The sequence below is a fragment of the Lepidochelys olivacea genome (genome assembly GCF_965140295.1).
Source record: "Lepidochelys olivacea isolate rLepOli2 genome assembly, chromosome: 1".
Classification (NCBI taxonomy): domain Eukaryota; kingdom Metazoa; phylum Chordata; order Testudines; family Cheloniidae; genus Lepidochelys; species Lepidochelys olivacea.
This window is the reverse complement of record NC_140411.1, coordinates 3,358,808-3,382,434: the sequence shown is the minus strand read 5'-3', so window position 1 is coordinate 3,382,434 and position 23,627 is coordinate 3,358,808. Positions and strand designations below refer to the sequence as shown.

At 45.8% G+C, this 23,627-nt stretch overlaps 2 protein-coding genes across 2 annotated transcripts; both read left to right on the top strand.

The window, feature by feature from the left end:
- Nucleotides 1-974: 974 nt before the first annotated feature.
- Nucleotides 975-1,973, top strand: LOC311514566 (olfactory receptor 52E4-like; the record flags this gene model as incomplete). Its single annotated transcript, XM_084617135.1, has 1 exon — nt 975-1,973. The coding sequence occupies one exon, from the start codon at nt 975-977 to the stop codon at nt 1,971-1,973; it is 999 nt and encodes a 332-aa protein (XP_084473261.1).
- A 14,855-nt stretch (nt 1,974-16,828) lies between these two features.
- On the top strand, nt 16,829-17,857 carry LOC311514464 (olfactory receptor 52R1-like; the record flags this gene model as incomplete). Its single annotated transcript, XM_084617026.1, has 1 exon — nt 16,829-17,857. One exon carries the CDS (start codon nt 16,829-16,831, stop codon nt 17,855-17,857), a length of 1,029 nt encoding a protein of 342 aa, XP_084473152.1.
- Nucleotides 17,858-23,627: the final 5,770 nt, after the last annotated feature.

The window sequence follows — 23,627 nt, the reverse complement described above, 5'->3', positions numbered from 1 at the left end:
TTAGCTAACGTTGTCCACTTTCTTGACTGTGGTATTCATTCCCATTTTTCTGTCTAAAGTTTTCCTCCCAATCAGTTTTATTGATATTTTGTCTCAGCTTAGGGGAATTAGCCCTTTTAAAGCACTAAGTGTCTATCGATGTTACTGGTAGGGAACTGTTCTCTGTTTCTCCATTTGAATGTAATCAGATCCATTGTTTATTTTCTTCTTCTCTATCATATGCACCCTTCTTTGTCTCTTCTCTAAACTAAACAGTACCGGACTATTCAGTCTGTCTGTATCTGGCAGCCTCCCCCATTCTCATAGCCTGTCTCAGAAACCCCCTTTCTATCTGCTATACACTTTATAGAGACTGAGTGACCACAACTGAGCGTGTGTCCAGAGCAGTTTATCCTCCATCCCCTTCCTTAGGTATCCGAACATTGTCTTTGTTTTGGCCACTGCTGTGAATGAGCAACTGTTTCCATGGAGTTGCTATCAACGATGCCCGGGTCTTTTTGCTGAGGTATGTTCTCATTGGGATGTTTCCTCAGCACACAGCTTGGCAAAGGTTTGTTTTTTCTACTCAGATTTTGAGCAACTATGTGAATGGGGAACTCCCTACAGCATGGACTCTCTAGCTTGGGTTTCATTGCTTCATTACATAATGGATAGATGATGTATAAACAGTATCCACACTTGTGTTTCCTCTGGTGCCTATGAAGGTTTCCCACACCATGATATGTAGGAATTATTGACACATGGAGCACCATGAAACATGGAATTGGCATTAGTAGGGTCAGTTTATAATTCATTCCTCTGAATAATGAAGATATTATTTCTCAGTGTGTGAAGAGCGACCAATCTGCTTCCCCCATGAGAACAGCCCCCAGTAGTGCATGTAGTGACTCACATTAACACTGTCTCTCCATCCAGGTATTTGTCCTGCAACCATCATGCTAGACCCTGGGCACATACAGGGGAACATACGGTACATGCAGGAGACGCCGTTCTGCCTCAGAGTTGGACACCTTCCCCCCTACAACATGTCAGATTCCAACATAACCAACTTCACCAACCCCTCCACCTTCATCCTGCTGGGCATTCCTGGCCTGGAGGTGGCCCATGTCTGGATCTCCATCCCTTTCTGCACCATGTACATCATAGCTGTCTTGGGGAACTTCACCATCCTGTTCATCGTGAAGAGGGAGCCGAGCCTCCATGGGCCCATGTACTATTTCCTCTGCATGCTGGCTGTCACCGACCTGGTCCTGCCTACATCCATCCTGCCCAAAACGCTGAGCATCTTCTGGTTCAATTCCAGGGAGATAGATTTCAGTGCCTGCCTCACCCAGATGTACTTCATTCACTGCTTCACAGGGATGGCGACTGGGATCTTCGTGGCCATGGCCTTGGATCGCTATGTGGCCATCTGCGATCCCCTGAGACATTCCACCATCCTGACAAACCCCATGGTTGCCAAGATCGGCCTGGCCATGGTTCTGCGCAGCAGCATATTTGTACTGCCCTATCCCTTCCTGGCAAGGCAGTGGCCATATTGCAGAACCAACATCATCCCCCACACATACTGCGAGCACATAGCTGTGGTGAAGCTGGCCTGCGCTGACATCCGAGTCAGTAATTACTATGGCCTCTTTTTGCTATTCTCTGGGATGGGTCTGGATATGCTTTTTATCACCGTGTCCTATATCCAGATCCTCAGGGCCGTCTTCAGCCTCCCCACAAAGGACTCCCAGCTCAAGACTTTTGAGACCTGCATCTCCCACCTCTGTGCTATCTTAACCTTTTACGTCCCATCTCTCTTCTCCTTCCTCACGCACCGGTTTGGCCACAATGTGCCCCTGCATTTCCACGTTCTCATGGCCAATGTGTACCTCCTGGTGCCCCCCATGCTAAACCCCATCATCTATGGTGTGAGGACCAAACAGATCCGGGACAGGCTGCTCTGGCTCTTTACTCATAAAGGGACCTAAAGTTTTCTCCTGGTGCTCTTGCTTTCAGACTGAGCTCCATACAGAACTGGCTGGTGATGTGGTGCCGGACCCTCTTCCCTGAATCACTTACTGGATAGTAAAAGAGACATGAAACCCTTTCCTGACCTGAGTGTACCGTATTAGTGGAACAAACTGGGGAATTCATCTGTGTATAACTCATCAATTCACAGGGTTGCCATCTTTGTAATTGCTGGTATCTGGACTCCAGCCCCTGCCACACCTCTCCTGCTAAGGCTTTGCCCCTGCTCTGCCTTTTCCCCCACAAGGCTCCTCCCCTGTCGCTCGCTCTTCTCGTCCCCTCCCCCTGTCACTTGATGGTTCATCTTCACCTGCCTCCCCCTCCCCAGCTACAAGGGAACCATTTCAGATTTTGTTTGGGGGGGTGGTGCTCAATTTTAACCATGATTCCAGTGTCTATTTAGGCACTTTAAATCTGTAGTTCTTTTGGCAGATAACTTAACAATTAGCTCACAGAAGCGCTGTATCTAATTCCTATATAAAGGAAAGAAAAATAAATAAATATTAGACCCACTCAGCTCTAATACTAACATGTTCTGATATTTTGTGGCAAGTCACTGAAAGGACACTGGTTAGGTTTAGAAATTTAATGTCTATTCTTACTTTGTTACTAAGTCTGAGAAGAGAGAGACCCTTTCAGGACTCCTGGGTTCCATCTCAGCTCTGGAAGGGGAGTGGGATCTACTGGGTTACAGAGGGGGCAGATGTATCTGGGGTCTATATAAGAACATCAGAATGGCCATACTTGGTAAGACCAATGTTCCATCTAGCCCAGTATCCCGTCTTCCAACAGTGGCCAATGCCAGGTGCCCCAGAGGTAATCAACAGAACAGGTAATCATCAAGTGATTCATCCCCTGTCATCCCCTCCCAGAGTCTGGCAAACAGGCTAGGGACACCTTCCCTGCTTATCCTTGCTAATAGCCATTGGTGGACCTATCCTCCATGAATGTCTCTAGTTCTTTTTGGAAACTGTTATATTTTTGACCTTCACAACATCCTCTGGCAAAGAGTTCCACAGGTTGATTGTGAAGAAATACTTTATTTTCTTTGTTTTAAATCTGCTAGCTATTAATTTCATTGGGTGACGCCTAGTTCTTGTGTTATGTGAATGAATAAATAATATTTTCTTATTCAATTTTCCAGATCACTTGTGATTTTGTAGACCTCTATCATATTCCCCCTTAGTCATCTCTTTTTGAGGCTGAAAAGTTCTAGTCTTTTTAATCTCTCCTCATATGGGAACTGTTCCATACCCCTAATAATTTCTGTTGCCCTTCTCTGTACCTTTTCCAAATCCAATAAATCTTTGATGAGATTGGGTGACAAAATATGCATGCAGCATTCAAACTGTGGGCATAGCATGGATTTATATAGAGAGAATATGATATTTTCAGTCTGATTCTCTATCTCTTTCTGATAGATTCCCAACATTCTCTTACCTTTGACAGCCATTGCAGATGGAGAAGATGTTTTCAGAGAACTATTCACAATGACTCCAAGATCTCTTTCTTTATGGGTAACAGCTCATTTAAACCCTATTGTTCTGTATATATAGTTGGGATTATATTTTGCCATGTGCATTACTTTGCATTTATCAACACTGAATTTCATCTGCCATTGTGTTGCCCTGTCACCCAGGTTTTGTGATTCCTTTGTAACTCTTCTCAGTCTGCTTTGGACTTAAGTATCTGAGTAATTCTGATTCATCGGCAAGTTTTGCCACCTTGCAGTCTACCCCTATTCCCAGATCGCTTGTGAATATGTTGAACAGCACTTGTCCCAGGACAGACCCCTGGGGAACACCACGATTTACATGTCTCCATTTTCACCATTTATTCTGACCCTTTGTTTCATATTTTTTAATGGGAGTGCCTGGGAATGCTTTCAGCTCATCGAATGATCCTTAGTTTAATTTAATGACAAGCCTTTTGTTATGTTAATCACCCTGCCTCTGTTTATAAACAAACTCCCTGCCCCAGATGGCACCCAGAAGCAGAAAACCATCCTGTCTTGGTAAAACCCAGATGGGTGGAAACCTTGTTAACTCAGGTTTCAGAGTGGTAGCCGTGTTAGTCTGTATCAGCAAAAACAATGAGGAGTCCTTGTGGCACCTTAGAGACGAAACAAATTTATTTTGTCATAAGCTTTTGTGGGCTAGAACCCACTTCATCAGATGCATGGAGTGGAAAATACAGGAGCAGGTATAAATACATGAAAAGATGGGAGTTGCCTTATTAAGTGTGAGGTCATTCTAACAAGACAATTCAATTGACAGCAGGATACCAAGGGAGGAAAAATAACTTTTGTAGTGGTTGTGAGAGTGGCCCATTTCAGACAGTTGACAAGAAGGTGTGAGGAACAGTAGGGGGAAATTAGTATTGAAGAAATGAGGTTTAGGTTTTGTAATAACCCAACCACGCCCAGCCTTTATTCAGGCCTAATCTGATGGGGTCCAGCGTGCAAATTAATTTCAGTTCTGCAGTTTCATGTTGGAGTCTGTTTTTGAAGTTTCTTTGTTGAAGAATTGCCACTTTTAGGTCTCTTATTGAGTGACCAGAGAGATTGAAGTGTTCTCCTACTGGTTTTTGAATGTTCTGATTCCCAACGTCAGATTTGTGTTCATTTATTCTATTAACTCAATGTTTTGTTACATGAACCATCTGTATCCTTATGTCTTTGGGCTGGAAACTTCTTGTGGAATAAAAGGGTTTCCGCCATATGGAAGAAACCATAAAAGGGGGCACCAATGTCACCATGTGGCCTCACTTCCCACACAGAAACACCTGGAAACAAATGAGGAACAAAGACTGAACTGCAGGAAGAGCTGTTCCCAGGCTAAAGGGATTTCTAGCCTGTGTATGGAAGCTTGATGGACTGAGTTCAGGATCCTCACAAAAGGAAGAAAGGAGAGTGTTAGGGGGCTTATTCCTTCACCCACTCACTTCCCTGGTCCTTCTCACATGAACAGAGAGCAACAATACCCGAAGTCCAAAGGTGCAAACAATTCAATGTTTATTGGGGTGAACTTCCAGCAAGCATGATTCCAGTTTCCTTCCTTAGTGTCCCCCTTCCCAACTCTGATACCACAGAGCCTTACACCTTTGTCCCTTTTCCCATTCCTCTCCTTAGCAAAACGTGATTCCAATTTCCCCACCTCCATTCCCTGTTCCCATTACCTCCCCCCCAACTTCCTGATTGACTGCAGACTATATATTAAAACTTGAGTTCTGCTTTGCTATACCTTAATCAATTTTCCCGAAACTTAACTAACCAATCCTAGCATATTGTAACATGATTATGTAACCAATTATATCCCACCACCTTAATTAGTTTACACCCAGCAAAATTAATTATATAGCAGACAGAAACAATCACAGAACCAGACAGAGATTATAAAGACAAACAGTAGGGAAATGGGGACTACAATGATAGAACAATACAGAAATGAGGATTTCACATCCCAGCTATTGATAAGTGAGTTCTTGCCAGACAGGATGCTATCAAACTAAGTTTCCTTTTACATCTTCCAGGCACTTCCCTTTCTCTGGAGGCGACAGGCACTATCAGGACAGGGTTGTATCCTTACAGCCCAATAGCACCTTCTTTCAATGTGACTAGCATTCGCTTCCCAGCTTATGGCTGCCTCTGCTGTTTAGCCAAAGGCCTTAGCCTAAGAACAGGTCCTCAGACTGTCACAGTGAAAAAAGGCCTTGTACAGTCAGACAGTGATTTTGATTCTTTTATACCTCTATAACTAGCTAAGTGATAAGAATACACCTAAATTCTTAGAGTCTAGGCCTTTACAGACAGGCCTGAATATCTATATCCTAACAGAGAGTAGCAAAATACAGACCATGGACTTCAGAAAAGCTGACTTTAATTGTCTTAGGGAACTGATGGGCAGGTCCCTTGGGAGGCTAATATGAGGGAGAAAGGAGTCCAGGAGATCTGGCTGTATTTTCAAGAAGCCTTACTGAGGATACAGGAACAAACCATCCCAATGTGCAGAAAGAATGGCAAATATGGCAGGTGACCAGCTTGGCTTAAGAGTGAAATCTTCGGTGAGCTTACACACAAAAAGGAAGCTTACAAGAAGTGGAAACTTGGACTGATGACTAGGGAGGAGGATTAACATATTGCACAAGCATGCAGGGGTATAATTAGAAAGGTCAAAATGCAGCTGGAGTTGCAGCTAGCACGGGATGTGAAGGGTAACAAGAAAGTTTTCTACAGGTATGTTAGCAAGAAGAAAAAGGTCAGGGAAAGTGTGGGACCCTTGCTGAATGGGGTAGGCAACCTAGTGACAGATGATGTGGAAAAAGCTGAAGTCAGCTCCCAGACTGCTGCACTGGGCAGCACAGTATTGGGAGGAGGTGAGCAGCTCTCAGTGGTGAAAGAACAGGTTAAGGACTATTTAGAAAATTTGACATACACAGGTCCATGGGTCCAGATCTAATGCATCCGAGGGTGCTGAGGGAATTGGCTGATGTGATTGCAGATCCATTGGCCATTATCTTTGAAAACTTGTGGTGATCAGGGAGGCCCCCGATGATTGGAAAAAGGCAAATATAGTGCCCATCTTTTAAAAAGGGGGAGAAGGAGAACCCAGGGAACTACAGACCAGTCAGCCTCACCTCAGTCCCTGGAAAAATCATGGAGCAGGTCCTCAAGGAAACCATTTTGAAGCACTTGGAGGAAAGGAAGGTGATCAGGAACAGTCCACATGGATTCACCAAGGGCAAGTCATGCCTGACCAACCTGACTGCCTTCTATGATGAGATAACTGGCTCTGTGGAAAGCAGTGGATGTGATGTATCTTGACTTTAGCAAAGCTTTTGGTATGGTCTCCCATAGTATTCTTGCCAACAAGTTAAAAAAGTATGGACAGGATGAATGCACTATAAGGTGGGTAGAAAGCTGGCTAGATTGTCAGACTCAACGGATAGTGATCAACGGCTCAATGTCTAGTTGGCAGCCGGTATCAAGCGGAGTGCCCAGGGGTTGTCCTAGGGCCGATTTTGTTCAACAACTTTATTAACGCTCTGGATGATGGGATGGATTGCCCCATCAGCAAGTTCACAGATAACACTAAGATGGGGGGAGAGGTAGATATGCTGCAGGGTAGAAATAGGGTCCAGAGTGACCTAGACAAATTGGAGGATTGGGCCAAAAGAAATCCGATGAGGTTCAACAAGGACAAGTGTGGAGCCTGCACTTAGGAAGGAAGAATCCCAGGCACCGCTACAGGCTGGGAACCGACTGGTTAAGCAGCAATTTTGCAGAAAAGGACCTGGGGATTAGAGTGGACGAGAAGCTGGATATGAGTCAGCAGTCTGCCCTTGTTGCCAAGAAGGCCAATGGCATTTTGGGATGCATTAGTAGGGGCATTGCCAGCAGATCGAGGGACGTGATCGTCCCCCTCTTTTCAGTACTGGTGAGGCCACAGCTGGAGTACTGTTTTGGGCCATCCAGTTTTGGGCCCACTACCGAAATGATGTTGATATATTGGAGAGAGTCCAGTGGAGGGCAATGAATACGATCAGGGGGCTGGGGCACATGACTTATGAGGAGAGGCTGAGGGAACTGGGCTTGTTTAGACTGCAGAAGAGAAGAGTGAGGGGGGATTTGATAGCTGCTTTCAACTAATTAAAGGTGGGTTCCAAAGAGGATGGAGCTCGGCTGTTCTCAGTGGTGGAAGATGACAGAACAAGGAGTAATGGTCTCAAGTTGCAGAGGGGGAGGTCTAGGTTGGATATTAGGAAACACTATTTCACTAGGAGGGTGGTGAACCACTGGAATGGGTTCCCTAGGGAGGAGGTTTTTAAGAGAGGTTTTTAAGGCCTGGCTTGATAAAGCCCTGCCTGGGATGATTTAGTTGGTGTTAGTCCTGCTTTGAGCAGGGGGTTGGTCTAGGTGACATCCTGAGGTCTCTTCCAAACCTTATCTTCTATGATTCTATGATTCTTCTATGACTGGGTGATTTTTTATGAACTGTGCTCTGCAGATCTTTCTATACAGAACAAGATGGTATTTTGGGGGTTTTGCCCCAAAGGTGGTGTGCACATGAGTGCTGGGTGAATCCTCTCACTCAGAGATGACTTCAGTTTGTGTCTGTAGCTGAGTATGGGCCTACCTGTGTGTGTGTGTGCTGGAGAGCCTAATTCTGCAAAACAGGGAGAGAGAATCCAGGCTGGTGGAGTAGAAGGGGCTCAGTGAATCCCCAGTACATCTGGTGGCAGCCCAGAATGGGGGACCAACCTGTCACAGTCTCCAATAGCTGCTCTGTATCAAGGGGCAGCACAAGATCAGGCGTTAGGGTATATTGAAACCAGAACCACCCCCATAAGCTCTGTCATTTTTTGGCAGCTTTCTTGCTGGGGACACATGACTAGAAGAAATGACCAGTAAATTCTGAAGTGGGCATAGCAAGAAATGCCACTGCGTGGCCAGTGATCACGTGGGTGCCAAAACTTCAGTAGCACAACAGGACTGCCAGTGCGCAAATATACAGTCAGACCCCCTTACGCACCTTGCCATTGACAGATCCAGACAGTGCTCGGTTTGGAAGGAGGCTACGTTCCTTTGGGATTTGCCATGTTGATAAGGAATGAGGGGAGGAATGGCTCCCCAGACACTGTGGCGATACATCTGTTGATCCCGTTACGTGTGTGAGGCTGAGGTCGCACAAATGCAGGTGACACTCACGAAACAAGGAAAGTGAAAGGGACATTTTCGGGGGTCACATATTGCACATGTGATGGGTAGCAGGAAAAACACTCTTTCATTTTCCTTTGCTCTGTACCTCAACTTGCTTTTCTCCTGTGGTACAGAGGAGAACGTCGTCTTTTTCAGTACACGGTTGTATGTCTTATATAAAAATACAAAATTAGATCTCAGGGAGCTCTAATTTGATAGATATATTGTTGTGACACTCTGTACCCCAAAGCAACACCCTGGCACCTCCATATTAACTACTATTATATGATTGCAACAATTCTTGTACAAAATATGTCACCTCAGGTGTCTATGGAAAAGTTATGGTTTGCTGAATATGACTATCCTCTTTGTATCCATGTCTCATTATTGTATCTGAAGTTATGAATATTGATTATCTGCCTCTATTTCAAACCTGTTTGCTCCTGTGGTAGTTCCCACAAGGTAGTTTACGTCCAGTCTAGCCAGCACATTGTGACTAGACTATTCAAGTGGATGGCCCAACAGTGAAGACAAGGGTCCATGGAAAAAGTTTATCCCCACCTGATGGACTTTCCTGTGGATGTTCTAGCCAGGGTATGGGTTAGGCCCCGACTATGACTCACTGAAGCATGAAAATTCATCTGACACTGGACTCCATCCTGTGCCTGTACTTTTCCAGTACTGTGCTGGGATCTTTCTTTGGGACAATGAAGTTCCCTCCACATGGCAGAAGCTATAAAAGGGAGAAGTGACATCACCACTTGGCCTCACTCCCCTCCCCCCCCCCCGCCACAACTCAACACCTGAAAACACGATTAGAGGAAAAATTCTTTGAGGAGGGGCTCCCAGGCTGGCAAGGAGAAATCAAGGCATGTGTGTGGAATATTGGTGAACTGTTTGTACCATCAGGGTAAGACAATTCTTGAGTCAAATCCTGTCCAGTTTAGAGAACTCAGATTGTGATTTTGTAGATCCTACTGAATAGATAGTTGTTCGTTACTATGCTAATGAACCATCACACCAAGGGGAGAAGGTAATTCCTTGGGCTGGTAAGACACACAAAACAGGTGTGAAAGAGCTGCTTGGAGAAGACACACCTCTTAGCCCAGAGAGCACAGATCACAAACCGCTAGGAAAGCGGGGGTGGGCAAGGTCCAGTGCTGGGAATCGAGATCAAAGAGAAAGACGGAGAGAGGGATGTTGGTGGATTTTTTGCATGGGCATAACCCTGAGATTGGGAAGCAGCTCCACAGAGGGCTAGCCAACATACAAAGTCCCCTTACATTATCATCTCACCAGACCCCGGCCTAACAAGACCCTGAAGATGACCTTTGACTGAGATCCCTATTGAAGGAGACGCTGAGGGGAAAAGAAAACCAGTAACTAAACACATGTGAATGTTAAGGGAGGAGTTGAAAGGCACAATGAGTATTGAACAAACAAACTGTCCAAGCAGAAGGCATGGTTACAGTAGGCAAGTCAGGACTCCTGGGTTCTGTCTGTCATGCTCTGTGTGACCTTGGCAAGGTCACATCTCCTTTGCTTCAGTTTACCTATCTGTATAACGGGGATATGTTCAAAGTGATTTTCCTTTGCTAAGTATTTTGAAGATCCTTCAATGAAGGTGCTGCACAGTATGGTGATAGTTACTGATGAGAATTACTGGTCTCTGAGCCCTTAGCGACAGCCCCATGTGCCTGCAGAAAGTGCTCGTGTCTCCCCTCACGAATCTTTCTTTTAAGAACGGCCATACTGGGCTAGACCAAAGGTCCGTCTAGCCCAGTATCATGTCTTCCAACAGTGGCCAATGCCAGGTGCCCCAAAGGGAATAAACAGAACAGTTAATCACCAAGTGATCCATCCCCCATTGCCCATTCCCAGCTTCTGGCAAAGAGAGACTAGGGACACCATCCCAATCCATCCCGGCTAATAGCGAGGGATGGACCTATCCTCCATGAACTTACCTGGTTCTTTTTTTAAACCTGATCTCCAGATCTGTTTTGGAGATGAAGAAAAATTACAAAGCAGAGGGAGTAGAATATCCTACATCCGAGTCACTCACACCTTACTCTGAAGCATCTGGAGCCAGCCACTGTCAGAGACAGGATCCTGGGATAGGTACACATCCATGCATGTTTAGGAACCCAGAGCATCCTGGCTTTCACAGGTGCTGAACATCCAAAAGGCCCTAGAATCATAGAATCATAGAAGAATAGGGTTGGAAGTGACCTAGGTATTATCCCTAATTTTCTTACTCATCCAGCATAATTTTTAAATATACAATGATTCACAGAGCAGCCAATTCCTCTCTGAGTCAGCACAGAGCCCAAGAGTTCTCATCTCCCTTTGGGAAGGTCCCTTAATTACTGTTTACTCCTAAAGCTGGATGAAGAGCGCAGAAGCGCAGAGATGGAAAGAGAGTGATTGGCTTGAGTGTCTCCTGTGTCCAGCCTGTTTACACTGAGATGCCGCTTCACCATTAGAGGCTGAGCGAATCCCCCTGGGATTGCTCAGAGCTCTGTTATAACCAGCACACACCACTGTATCGGCTCTCGGCGTGAGATGTTGCTGCAGATGCTGGGGTGAGAGATGTGTGGGACATGGATACGTGACGGGGATTCCCGGGGAAGACACTTCCGTCTCAGGATTCACAGGTACCATCTCTTCCTGAAGAGCTCACCTTCAGTGGCACGGTGGATCCTTCAGGATGAAAGCTGTTAGTAGCTGTATAATACAAAGGCCAAACTCTGAGGCCCTGGCCCGTAGTTTAATCAGGCCCCACTGAAGTTAAACTATTCTTGGTGTAAGAACTGAATCGAAACCTTGGTGTAAGAACTGCTCGACAAGCCCAGTGCAGCAACATGGGCACGGTGGGAGGGAGAATACGTCTGGGGTCCTTTCTGCTCTGCACAGCCGTTAAACATCCCAGGGCCTTTTTCACAGGGAATGAGTTTGCTCCAATATCATGGGCCAAAATGTCCCTTTCTGCTGATGGCCTCCAGCCCCAAGGCGGCTGGATTTCAGTGGCACGGTGGATCCTTCAGGATGAAAGGTGTTAGTAGATGGACAATACAAAGGCCAAATTTTGAGGCCCTGGCCCTTAGTTTAATCAGGCTCCACTGAGGCTAAACTTTTCTTGGTGTAAGAACTGAATCGAAACCTCAGGAGCCAGCTGTGTGTTCATGCACAGAGTCTGTCACCTCCTGCTCTTACATCTCAGGGCTCTGGCTGTTAATGGCTGGGGGGGTGAGGAGGGTATTACTTGACATAAGACCATAAGAACGGTCATACTGGGTCAGACCAAAGGTCCATTCAGCCCAGTATCCTGTCTACTGATAGTGGCCAGTGCCAGGTTCCCCAGAGGGAGTGAAATTAACAGGTAATGATCTAGTGATCTCTCTCCTGCCATCCATCTCCACCCTCTGACTCACAGAGGCTAGGGACACCATTCCTTACCCGTCCTGGCTAATAGCCATTCATGGATTTAACCTCCATGAATTTATTCAGTTCTCTTTTAAACCCTGTTATAGTCCTAGCCTTCACAACCTCCTCAGGCAAGGAGTTCCACAGGTTGACTGTGCGCTGAGTGAAGAAGAACTTCCTTTTATTTGTTTTAAACCTGCTGCCCATTCATTTTATTTGGTGGCCCCTAGTTCTTATATTATGGGAACAAGTAAATAACTTTTCCTTATTCACTTTCTCCACATCACTCATGATTTTATAGACCTCTATCATATCCCCCCTTAGTCTCCTCTTTTCCAAGCTGAAAAGTCCTAGCCTCTTTAATCTCCCCTCATATGTGACCCGTTCCAACCCCCTATACATTTTAGTTGCCCTTCTCTGAACCTTTTCTAATGCCAGTATACCTTTTTTGAGATGAGGGGACCTCCTGTCTTTTATCTGCTGTAAAGCACAGAGGTTCTAACAGTCCTCACTGGAACAATTATAAGAATTTTTCAACGTGGGCAAGACATCTTCTCTCCTAGCTTCATTCGAGAAGGCAGCTGAACTGTTAGGTCTGAAACTTTGTAAAAAACAATTCATCTGGAAGCAGACACCCAGCATGGGAAATTTCAGACCAAACACTTCAAGTCTGGTAAACTTATAAGCCACTGAAAATGCAGTTTCCTAATGGAAGGTGTCAGACAGCCTTACCTAAGCATGGTGCCACCAGTACCACCTGCAACGGCCCATCCATTTGTAAATCCCATTCAGCTAAGCTCCTTGCCCCCGTAATGTCTGTGGCAAGGAGTTCCACAGGCCAACTATGGATTACGTAAACAATTTTCTTTTATCAGAGTTCTATGTTCAGACTTTCAATGTAATGGAATGTTCTCTTGTTCGTGTGTTGTGAGACACAGTAAATATAGCTGCTTGATCTACTTTCTTTATTGATAGATTCATAGGATATAAAGCCAGAAGGGACCATTTGATCATCCAGCCTGACCTGCTGTATAACACAGGCCATTACATTTCACACAGTTTTCTCTGCATTGAGCTCCATAACTTGTGTTTGACTAAGGCCTTGTCTGCTGTAGGATTTTACATCGTAGAATCATAGAGCCACAGGGTGAGAAGAGACCGCAAGGTTCATCTAGTCTAACCCCTGCCGAGATGCAGAATGTGTTCTGTCTAAACCATTCCAGACAGATGGCTCTCCAGCCTCCTTTGGAAAACCTCCAGTGAAGGAGCTTCCACAACCTCCCGAGGTGTCTGCTCCATTGTTCTCCTGTTCTTACCGTTAGGAATTTTTTCCTGAGATTTAAATCTTCTCTAAATCTACTCTGCTGTACTTTGAACCCGTTGCCTCTTGTCCTGCCCTCAGTGGCAAGAGAGAACATTTTTTCTCCATCTTTTTTGTGGCAGCCTTCCTTTCAAGTATCTGAAAACCGCTGGCATGTCCCCCCTTTATTTCCTCTTCTCCAAGGTAAATATATCCAGTTGCTTCAGCCTTTGCTCATGCGGCTTGCATTCCAGCCCTCGAATCCTCTTTGTCTCTCAACTCTGGATCCTTTCGAGTTTCTCTACATCCTCCGTATGGTTTGGTGGCCAACACTGGACACAGTACTCAACTGTGGCCTGACCATTGCCGAGAGGAGCGGTATAATCATCTCCTGTGACTCGCATGCTCTGCCTGTGTTAACGCAACCTAACACTGCATTTGCATCTATTTTTCTGCAATAGTAAAAACATCCACACCTCTGAGAGATATCACTTTATCATCCTAACCCCGGTGTAGACAGCATGAGGTTGAACGAAGAATTCTTCCACCGACCCAGCTCCCACCTCTTGGGAAGTGGATTACCTGCACTTTTGGGAGAACCCCCATTGTCGGTGTCAGCAGTGTTTACACTGAAGCACCCGAGCAGCGATGCTGTAACATTTTAAGTGCAGACAAGCCCTTAAGCAGATCTTCAAGAGAAGCACCCAGTCTGGATCTGCAGCCATGGGGAGTTGTAGAATCCACCACTTCCCTTCGTCCGATGAAGTGAGCTGTAGCTCACGAAAGCTTATGCTCAAATAACTTGGTTAGTCTCTAAAGTGCCACAAGTCCTTCTTTCCTTCCCTTCGTAGTGTGTCCCAATGGTTAATCACCCGGAGTGCTAAAATTTTGGCCTTTTTTTCCAGCTGGATTTTGTCTGGCTTCAGCTTCCAACTCCTGGGTCCTGCTCTGCCTTTCTCTGCTAGATTACAGAGTGCATTATTACTCACAGATTTCTACCCATGGAAATCTCCCCTTGATCATCTTTTTGATAAGATAAATAGATGAAGCTCTTTAAGTCTCTCACTGTCAGGCATTTTCTCCAGCCTCTAAACATTTTTGTGGCCCTTTTCTGTACCCTCTCCAATTTTTCAACATCTCCTTTTAGAATGTGGACCCCAGAACTGGATACAGTTGGTTTCACCAATGCCATGTGCAGAGGTAAAATCCTTCCCCTGCTCCAACTCACGTCTCCCTGGTTTATGCATCCAAGGATCGCATCAGTCCTCTTGGCTACAGCATCACACTTGGAGCTCACAATGAGCTGGGTGTCCAGAATGACCTTAAATCCTTTTCAGGGTCCCTGCGTTCAATAATACAGTGCCCTAGTCTGTGGGTCGGGCCTGCATTTCCTGTTCTAAGAGGATAACTTTGCATTTGTCTGTATTAAAACATTTTCTTTCCATGGGCCCACCTCACCAAACGCTCCAGATCAATTGTTATGCCTGCCCCGGGCCCCTCATTGTAATCACTCCGCCAATCTGTGGGTCATCCTCAAATTTCATTTGCAGTGATTTTACATTTCCTTCCAAACCATTGATGAATGGAATCAAGTTTCTTTGGCAAGCCTTCTTTTCCATAAACCCTCTTGTTCACGGACATTAATTATATTCCCAGCCTTTTTTTTTACTCTAATCCCAGACCAGCTTTTCCATTGTTTCCTAACCTTGTCAAATCTTTTTAAAAAACTTTCTCTTTCCTTTTTTGAATAATTTAGTTTTAACACAGTACTGTCCTGTTGTTCCTTTCTTTCTTTTTTTTTTTTTTGGCTCTGCTCCTGTCTGATTGCGTACTTCTGGTTCCAACTGAGATGTGTGGTTGATCGGTCAGTTCTTAACCCGGTGTTTGTAACTCTAAGGTTCTGTTGTAGATGCTGTTTATCATCCCCTTTGACGGCTAATGGACTGGAAAGTATTTAATCATCTTAGGTGATATGAGTACATCATACCGCTTCTTTCCAAATGTAGAACAAAAAATAGGTATTGAACACATCTACCTTTTCTGCAGCATTAACAAGTTTCCTTTCTCTCTCCAGGAATTGGCCTAAACCTTTTCTAGGAGTTCTTTTGTTCTTAATATACTTAATTATCTTCTTTTTGTGATCCTTAGCCCTGCCAAGCATGGGTTTTTCCCTGATGTCTCTAATGTCCCTTATCAGTGTTCATAACTTCCAATTTGTATTGCTTGCTGTCTATGTCCCTGTTTCCCATCTGTTATATATTGCTTTCCCCACCCTGAACAGCTGCCTTCAGTTTGTCACTAAACCAGGTTTTTAGCCAAAGTTGTCCATTTCCTTGACTTTGGAATTGTGGCTTTCTAGTTATCTAATAACCACTTCCAATAAAATTTCCTCTTTTCCTTCCCAGTTTTCTGTCTAAATTATTCCTCCCAATCTGATTTTCTCATAATTTGCCTCAAATCTGGGGAATTAGCCCCTTTGAAACACTAAGTGTCTATCAATATTACTGGTTGGGAACTGTTCTCTGTTTGTCCATTGGAATCTAATCAGATCCACTGTTTATTTTCCTCTCCTCTATCATATACCCCCTTAGTTGCCTCTTCTCTAAACTAAACAGTCCCAGACTTTTCAGACTGTCTACATATGGCAGCCTCTCCCATTCTCGTAGCCTGTCTTGTCCTGAAAATCCCCTTTCTATCTGCTATGTCCTTTATAGAGACTGGGTGACCAAAACTGAGCACTTGTCCAGAGCAGGTTATTCTCCATCCCATTGCTTAGGTATGAGAACATTGTCTCTCTTTTCACCACTACTGCAAAGGAACAGGGGTTTCCATGGAGCTTCTATCAATGACACCCAGGTCTTTTCCCTGATGTTTGTTCTAGTTGGGATGTTTCCACATGTACATGCTCTGCAAAGCTTTGTTTTTTTTCCAGACTTAGATTTTGAGCAACCGGATAAATAGGAATCTCCCCACAGCATGGGCTCTCTAGCCTGGGATTCATTGCATTAAGGAACAATTATGGATAGCCAGTACCCACACTCCGGTTTCCTGCTGGTGCCTATTAAGGATTCCCACACCACAATGTGTCAGAATTATTGATGCATGGGGCACCATGAAACATGGAATTGGATTTGGAGAGTCAGTGTTTCATAATTCATTTTTCTGAATAATGAAAACATTATTTTTAGTGTGTGAAGGGCAACAAATCTGCTTCACCTATGAGAACAGCCCCCAGTACTGCATGTAGTGTCTAATATTAACGCTGTCTCTCCATCAGGCATTTGTACTGTGACCATCACCCTAGAGCCTGGGCACATACAGGAAGTCTGGTGAATGTATGGTACGTGCAGGAGACACCATTCTGCCTCAGAGCTGGACACCTTCTTCCCTACTCCATGTCAGATTCCAACACAACTCACTTCACCAACCCCTCCACCTTCATCCTGCTGGGCATTCCTGGCCTGGAGGCAGCCCACGTCTGGATCTCCATCCCCTTCTGTGCCATGTACGCCATAGCTGTCTTGGGGAACTTCACCATCCTGTTCATAGTGAAGAGAAAGCCGAGCCTCCATGGGCCAATGTACTATTTCCTCTGCATGCTGGCCGTCACCGACCTGGTCCTGTCTACATCCATCCTCCCCAAAACGCTGAGCATCTTCTGGTTCAATTCCAGGGAAATAGATTTCAGTGCCTGCCTCACCCAGATGTACTTCCTTCACTGCTTTTTTGTGGTGGAGACTGGGATCTTTGTGGCCATGGCCTTGGATCGCTACGTGGCCATCTGCCATCCCCTGAGGCATTCCACCATCCTGACAAACCCCGTGGTGGCCAAGATCGGCCTGGCCGTGGTGCTGCACGGTGGCATGCTCACACTGCCCTCGATCCTCCTGACGAGGCAGTGGCCATATTGCGGAACCAACATCATCCCCCACACGCACTGCGAACACTTGGCTGTGGTGAAGCTGGCCTGCGCCAACACCCATGTCAGTAGCTACTACGGCCTCTTTGTGGTATTCTGTGTGATGGGTCTGGATGTGATTTTTATCACCGTGTCCTATACCCAGATCATCAGGGCCATCTTCAGCCTCCCCACGAAGGACGCCTGGCTCAAGATTTTTGGAACCTGCAGCTCCCACCTCTCTGCCATCTTAGCCTTTTACATCCCTGGTCTCTTCTCTTTCCTCATGTACCATTCTGGCCTCAATTTGCCCCTGCATTTCCACATTCTCATTGCCAATATGTACCTCCTGGTGCCCCCCATGATAAACCCCATCATCTACGGGGTGAGGACCAAACAGAACCGGGACAGGCTTCTCCGGCTCATTACCCATAAAGGAACTAATTTTTTCTCTTTCTGCTTTGGCTCTCAGACCAAGTTCCATGCAGATCTGGGTGGTGAGCTGGTGCTGGGCCCTTTTCCCTGAATCACTTCCTGGTCAGTGAGAGACATTAAATAATTTCCTGATCTTAGTGTGCTTTGTCAGCGTGACAAACTGGGGAATCGGTCTGTGTACAACTCACTAACTCATAAGGTTGCCCCCTTTCTAATTTCTGGTAACTGGACCCCTGAGGTCCTGTCCCCTGCCCTGCCTCTTCCTCCAATGCCCAACTTCTGCTCTGCATCTCATCTCAAGGCTCCACCCACTTCTGCGCTTTTCCCCGCAAGGCGCTGACCCTCTCGCTTGCTCCTCTTCTCCACCCGTCACTCGCTGAGTCTCCCCCACCAGCTGAGTTCCCTCTGCTCTGGGGCTGAGACAGGATCTGCTGCAGCCTGATAAGGAGCCTGCAGTGAGTGCAGGAAGCACGCAGTGCTGGGCTCATCAAGCCAGTCGGGAGTGGGGAGGGAAGCCAAGAAGCCGTATAAAAGCAGCTGAGGGTTGGGAGCAGGGTTGATTGGCAGGTGGGTGAGATTGTGCATCATACAGCTTGTAGGCCCTGAAGCTTGATTACAAAGTCCTGAGGGAAGAGACCGTTCTGTGACTTATTTCTTTAGCTTTCAGATCCCTTTTGTTCCTCCTGGCCGGGAGCCTGTAGCAGGCAGGATCCATGCAATGGTTATGGGCTGGGACCCCATTGCCCTGAGCCAGGCCTTGGGGTCCAGGCAAAGGATCAGTTTTGAAGATAGGTGGATAACAGCTAAGAAAGGCAGAAGGATCAGCCCCTGCATTAGCTGGGAAGGCAGGATGCTGGGCAGAGGCTGAGGTGATGTTGGTAGCTCACAGGGAGGGAGATAAACGGCACACCTGCCATTAGCCAGCTATTTACACACATACGCAGCACCTTCTCTGGAACTATAGGGCACCCATTGCCCAGGGGCTGAAGCTGAGCTTTGAAGCTGAGTCTAACATTGACTCTTCCTGACGCTTTTGATCATTACATCTAGAAGCTCTTTATCTAGACTGCTAGCAGTATTATCCCCGTGTTATGGACTGACTGAGCCACACAGTGGTAAAGTGGTTTACCCAAGGCCACACAGTGACTCGGCGGTAGGGCTGAGAATAGGAACCAGGAGTCCTGACCCCTCCAACACCACTGCTCTGGCCATAAACTGGCACTGGTCTTCTGATCCCAGTATGTCGCCATTAATCATAACTTCACACAAAGATGATACATGCATATAAACAGGATAGTCATACTTAGCAAATCAGAACTTTCCCATTGACATCTGACCGGACATACTGTGTACAATTTTGTTGCAATTGCATAACTGTAGGAGCAACAGTGATTTCTTAGGAATGTGTATCTCTGCAATATCGGCCCTGTTCTTGCCAGATTCTGTGAGCAGGTCCTGCTGTGACGTTATTGACATAAACGATGACTGTATAGATCATTGTTCAACCACTGTTATATATTTGCAGCAAATATTGTACAAACGTCATCATGTGAGGTGTCTATGAAAAGGTTATGATTTGCTGGTTATGTTTATGTGATCTGTATATGTGTAACATTTTTGTCATTGAAATTTTGAATATTGGCTATGTACTCGTATCTCAATGTGTATTGACTATAAGTAGCCTCAGTGAAGCATTTGCTCTTGAGAAAGGACTATTCCCAATAAGTGCCCAATCAAGAAACACTTAACTGACAATTTCAGAGTTTTTTGAGGGTGGGGGTGTGTGTGTGAGAAAACCTGGATCTGTGCTGGAAATGGCCCACCTTGATTATCATGCACATTGTAGGGAGAGTGGTCACTTTGGATGAGCTATTACCAGCAGGATAGTGAGTTTGTGTGTGTGGTTTTTGGGAGGGGGGTGAGGGGGTGAGAGAACCTGGATTTGTGCAGGAAATGGCCCAACTTGATTATCATGCCCATTGTGTAAAGAGTTGTCACTTTGGATGGGCTATCACCAGCAGGAGAGTGAATTTGTGTGGGGGGTGGAGGGTGAGAAAACCTGGATTTGTGCTGGAAATGGCCCAACCTGATGATCACTTTAGATAAGCTATTACCAGCAGGACAGTGGGGTGGGAGGAGGAATTGTTTCATATTCTCTGTGTGTATATAAAGTCTGCTGCAGTTTCCACGGTATGCATCCGATGAAGTGAGCTGTAGCTCACGAAAGCTCATGCTCAAATAAATTGGTTAGTCTCTAAGGTGCTACAAGTCCTCCTTTTCTTTTAACTGACAATGAACTCTGAGAGACGCCAATCCACATCTGAGCTTTCCTGGGAATGTTCAAACTAACATGTAAACAATGGTGTGGGTCTGCAAACTATGTCATGCATGGACATGTGACTTGCCCATGTGAGTCTAAGCTTCATCTTGCTGCAGTAATTTTCTACAGTAAGAACAAAAGAGGTCCTTCCATGGGCAGAGAATATAAAAGACCCTGAAAACCCCTCCATCTTGTCTTCAATCCTGCTTCTTGCCTCTGGAAGAACCTTGCTACAAACTGAAACTCTGAACAAAGGACTGAATGACCCATCCCAGCTGTGGATGTTCTCCAGAGACTTGATTTACACCTGCAGTTTATTCCATCACTGCTACAAGCCTAAACCAATAACTTTGCCATTACTGTATGTATTTGATTACATTTAACCAATTCTAGCTCGTATGTATATTTGTTTCTTTTTATGAATAAACCTTCATATTTTAGATTATAAAGGATTGGCAATAGCATGATTTGTGGGTAAGATCTGACTTGTATATTGACCTAGTTCTGGGGCTTGGTCCTTTGGGATCGGGAGAACCTTTTTTCTTTTACTGGTGTATTGGTTTTCATAACCATTCATCCCCATAATGAGTGGCCCTGGTGGTGATACTGGGAAACTGGAGTGTCGAAGGGAATTGCTTGAATGACTTCTTGTTAGCCAGTGGGGTAAAATCTAAGTCCTGTCTGTTTGGCTGGTTTGGTGTGCATTAATAGGACAGGAACTGCAGATTTGGGGTGTAACTGCCCTGCTCTAAGCAATTTATCCTGAACTGATACTCTCAGTTGTGTCCCTCCAGAGGCCACTTTGTTACAGCATCTAACAAGATCTCACCTGGATAGAAGAAAGGAGTAACTACATTCTAGATAAAGCCAGTTTCCCCAACTTATCTGAAGAGGGGTTGGCATGGAAGAAGTGGAACCTCCCCAGAAGAGGGAACAGAGAGAGAAGGGGTTGGTCCAGCCTCTTAAAAACACAGAGACTGGATGAGCCAGAAGAAGCTGGGGCAGGAGAGAGGCACAAAGGTGACAAAGGGAGCTCTTTGGTTGCAGGGCTGTGGCTGCAGCAGAGAGACAGACTCCAGCGGGAGGAGAATCCATGAGTTTCAGGAGGTGGGCCCTGGACACCCCAGAGGGCTCGGACAAAATCCCAAAGAATGCTCCAGGGTGGTGAGGACACAGAGACAAGGAATGGCATACAGGTGTTGTGTTTACCTGGATCTGGGGATCTCCTGTGCTGTCTAAAGTAGAGGAATTGTTTTAGCAACCCATTTTGCAAAGCCTGGGTCTGTTTGCTTTAGGAATTTTGTGCCCCAAAAGCAAGAAACTGGAAACAGAATGAGCCGAAGTGAGAGCTCTGGGAATGGTGTGCTCAAGAAGTTGGAGAGTCTGGGTGAGCAGAGCAAAAACTAGTTTCAGGGCCTTGGCATGCAGGTCTCCAATTCCAGAGGGAGGCTATAGAAAGGAAGCTGCACTCTGAGAGTGAGCCTAGAAAGACAGACACAGACACATGCTGCTCCAATTCAAAAGCACATGAGTCCAGTGTGTGGGACCCAAACACACCTGCGTGGTGGGTGTCCACCTGCGGGAGATTAAGCAAGACTGTGACAGCAAACCTGGAGCTGCTACATGGATACTAGGGGACTGCGTGTGGAAGGGAAGTGGGGCTGGGTGGGGAGGTGTTCATAAGATGTCATCTTCACCCAAATGTGGCCAATTCTCCTCTGCCCTCGGTGTTTCCGTGAGTGGTATGGTTCCTGGCCTGATCCAGCCAGAATCCCTGAAGGAAATGTTTCCTGAACCAGGAAGTGCTGGTTTGGGGTCAGGGAGATGATTTGTCTCTCCCTTGGATTGTACTCCTCAGAATGGGTTCCGTCTCTCTGCCACTTGTAACATGCATAGAATCCTATGTGGCAGTTACAAATTATTACACTGTTATTCCATCAATTTCAGTGGCAATTGCAGGTGAAGCACTGAGAATCACTGCATCTGAGAGCTGATCTGGCTGGGCAAGCGGCAGTGTGCATTACTCTGGTTATTGATCCAGGTAAAGTTACCCTGGCCTTTGCTATCAAGCAGCCTGCAGTTGCAAACTGCAACCAGCCTCGGTATTAACTTGCCTGGAGGGATTGCTGCGCAGGTGGCAGCTTCATGTACAGGGCTGGATGCTGCTCGACTGATGTGGGCGTTCGTAGAGTAGCAGCTGCTGCCCTCTTCCCTTCTGCACCCTTTGTGGGGATTTCGTGGAAGCAGACTTGCTACAAAGCTGCAGATCTACAGCACAACGGGTACCCCAGCTCCTGTTGATGGAAGCGAAATGGGGGGGGCTGAGGAAGGCTGAGGAACTCTGGGCTGACATTTGCTATGCTCATGGTCTCCAGCAGCTGGTCTGTATCAAGGGGTAGCACAAGATCAGGAGTCAGCATATGTTGAACCCAGCAAGCGCCCTCATCAGCTGTGTCAGTTTTGGCAGCTTTCAAGCTGGGGACACATTACGAGAGTGAAAGACCAGGAATTCTGAAGTGGGCATACTGAGAAATGCCACTACAAGGCCAGTGATCATGTTTGTGCCAAACTTCGGTGGTACAGTAAGACTGCCACTGCGTGAATATACAACCTGACCACCTTGAGATCTTTCCAGAGATCTATCTGCACAGCGCTCGGTTTGCAAGGAGGCTACGTTCCTTTGGAATTTGCCATGAAGATGATGATGATGATGACTGACCAGAGGAATAGCTCCCCAGATACTGTGGCAAAAGATCTATTGACCCAGTCATGTGTGTGACGTTGAGGTCTGATGAACAGAAAGAGCTGGTGACACACACTGAACAAGGAAAGTGAGAGGGACATTTTCAGGTCTTATGCATGCGATGCATAGCAGGGAAAACACTCTTTCATTTTCCTTTGCTCTGTACCTTGGCTTTCTTTCCTCATGTGGTACAGAGCAGAATGCAGTCTTTTTCAGGGCATGGATGTATGTCTTATATAAAAGTACAAAAGTAGATCTCAAGGAGCTGTAGTTCTATAGATATATTGCTCTGACATGTTGTACCCCAAAGTAACAGCCTGGCAACCCCATATTCACCACTGTTATATAATTGCAACAAAGCTTGTACACAATATGTCATGTGAGGTGTCAATGGAAAAGTTATGGTTTGCTGAAGGTGATTATCCTATTTGTATGCATGTCTCATTTTTTGTAGCTGAAGTTACGAATATTGACTATGTACCTGTATTTCAAATGTGTTTCCTTCTGTGGTAACTCCCACAAGGTAGTTTACATCCAGTCTAGCCAGCACATTGTCAATGGATTATTCAAGTTGATGGCCTGTCAATGAACACAGTGGGCCATGGAAGAAGCTTTGTTAGAGAGCTTATTCCTTCACTCTCCCACTTCCCTGGTCCTTCTCGCATGAACACAGAGCAACAATACCCGAAGTCCGAAGGTGCAAACAATTCAATGTTTATTGGGGTGAACTTCCAGCAAGCTTAAATACAAGTTCCTTTTTCCTTATTTTCGAATCCCAACTTACTTCCTGTTTGCCCC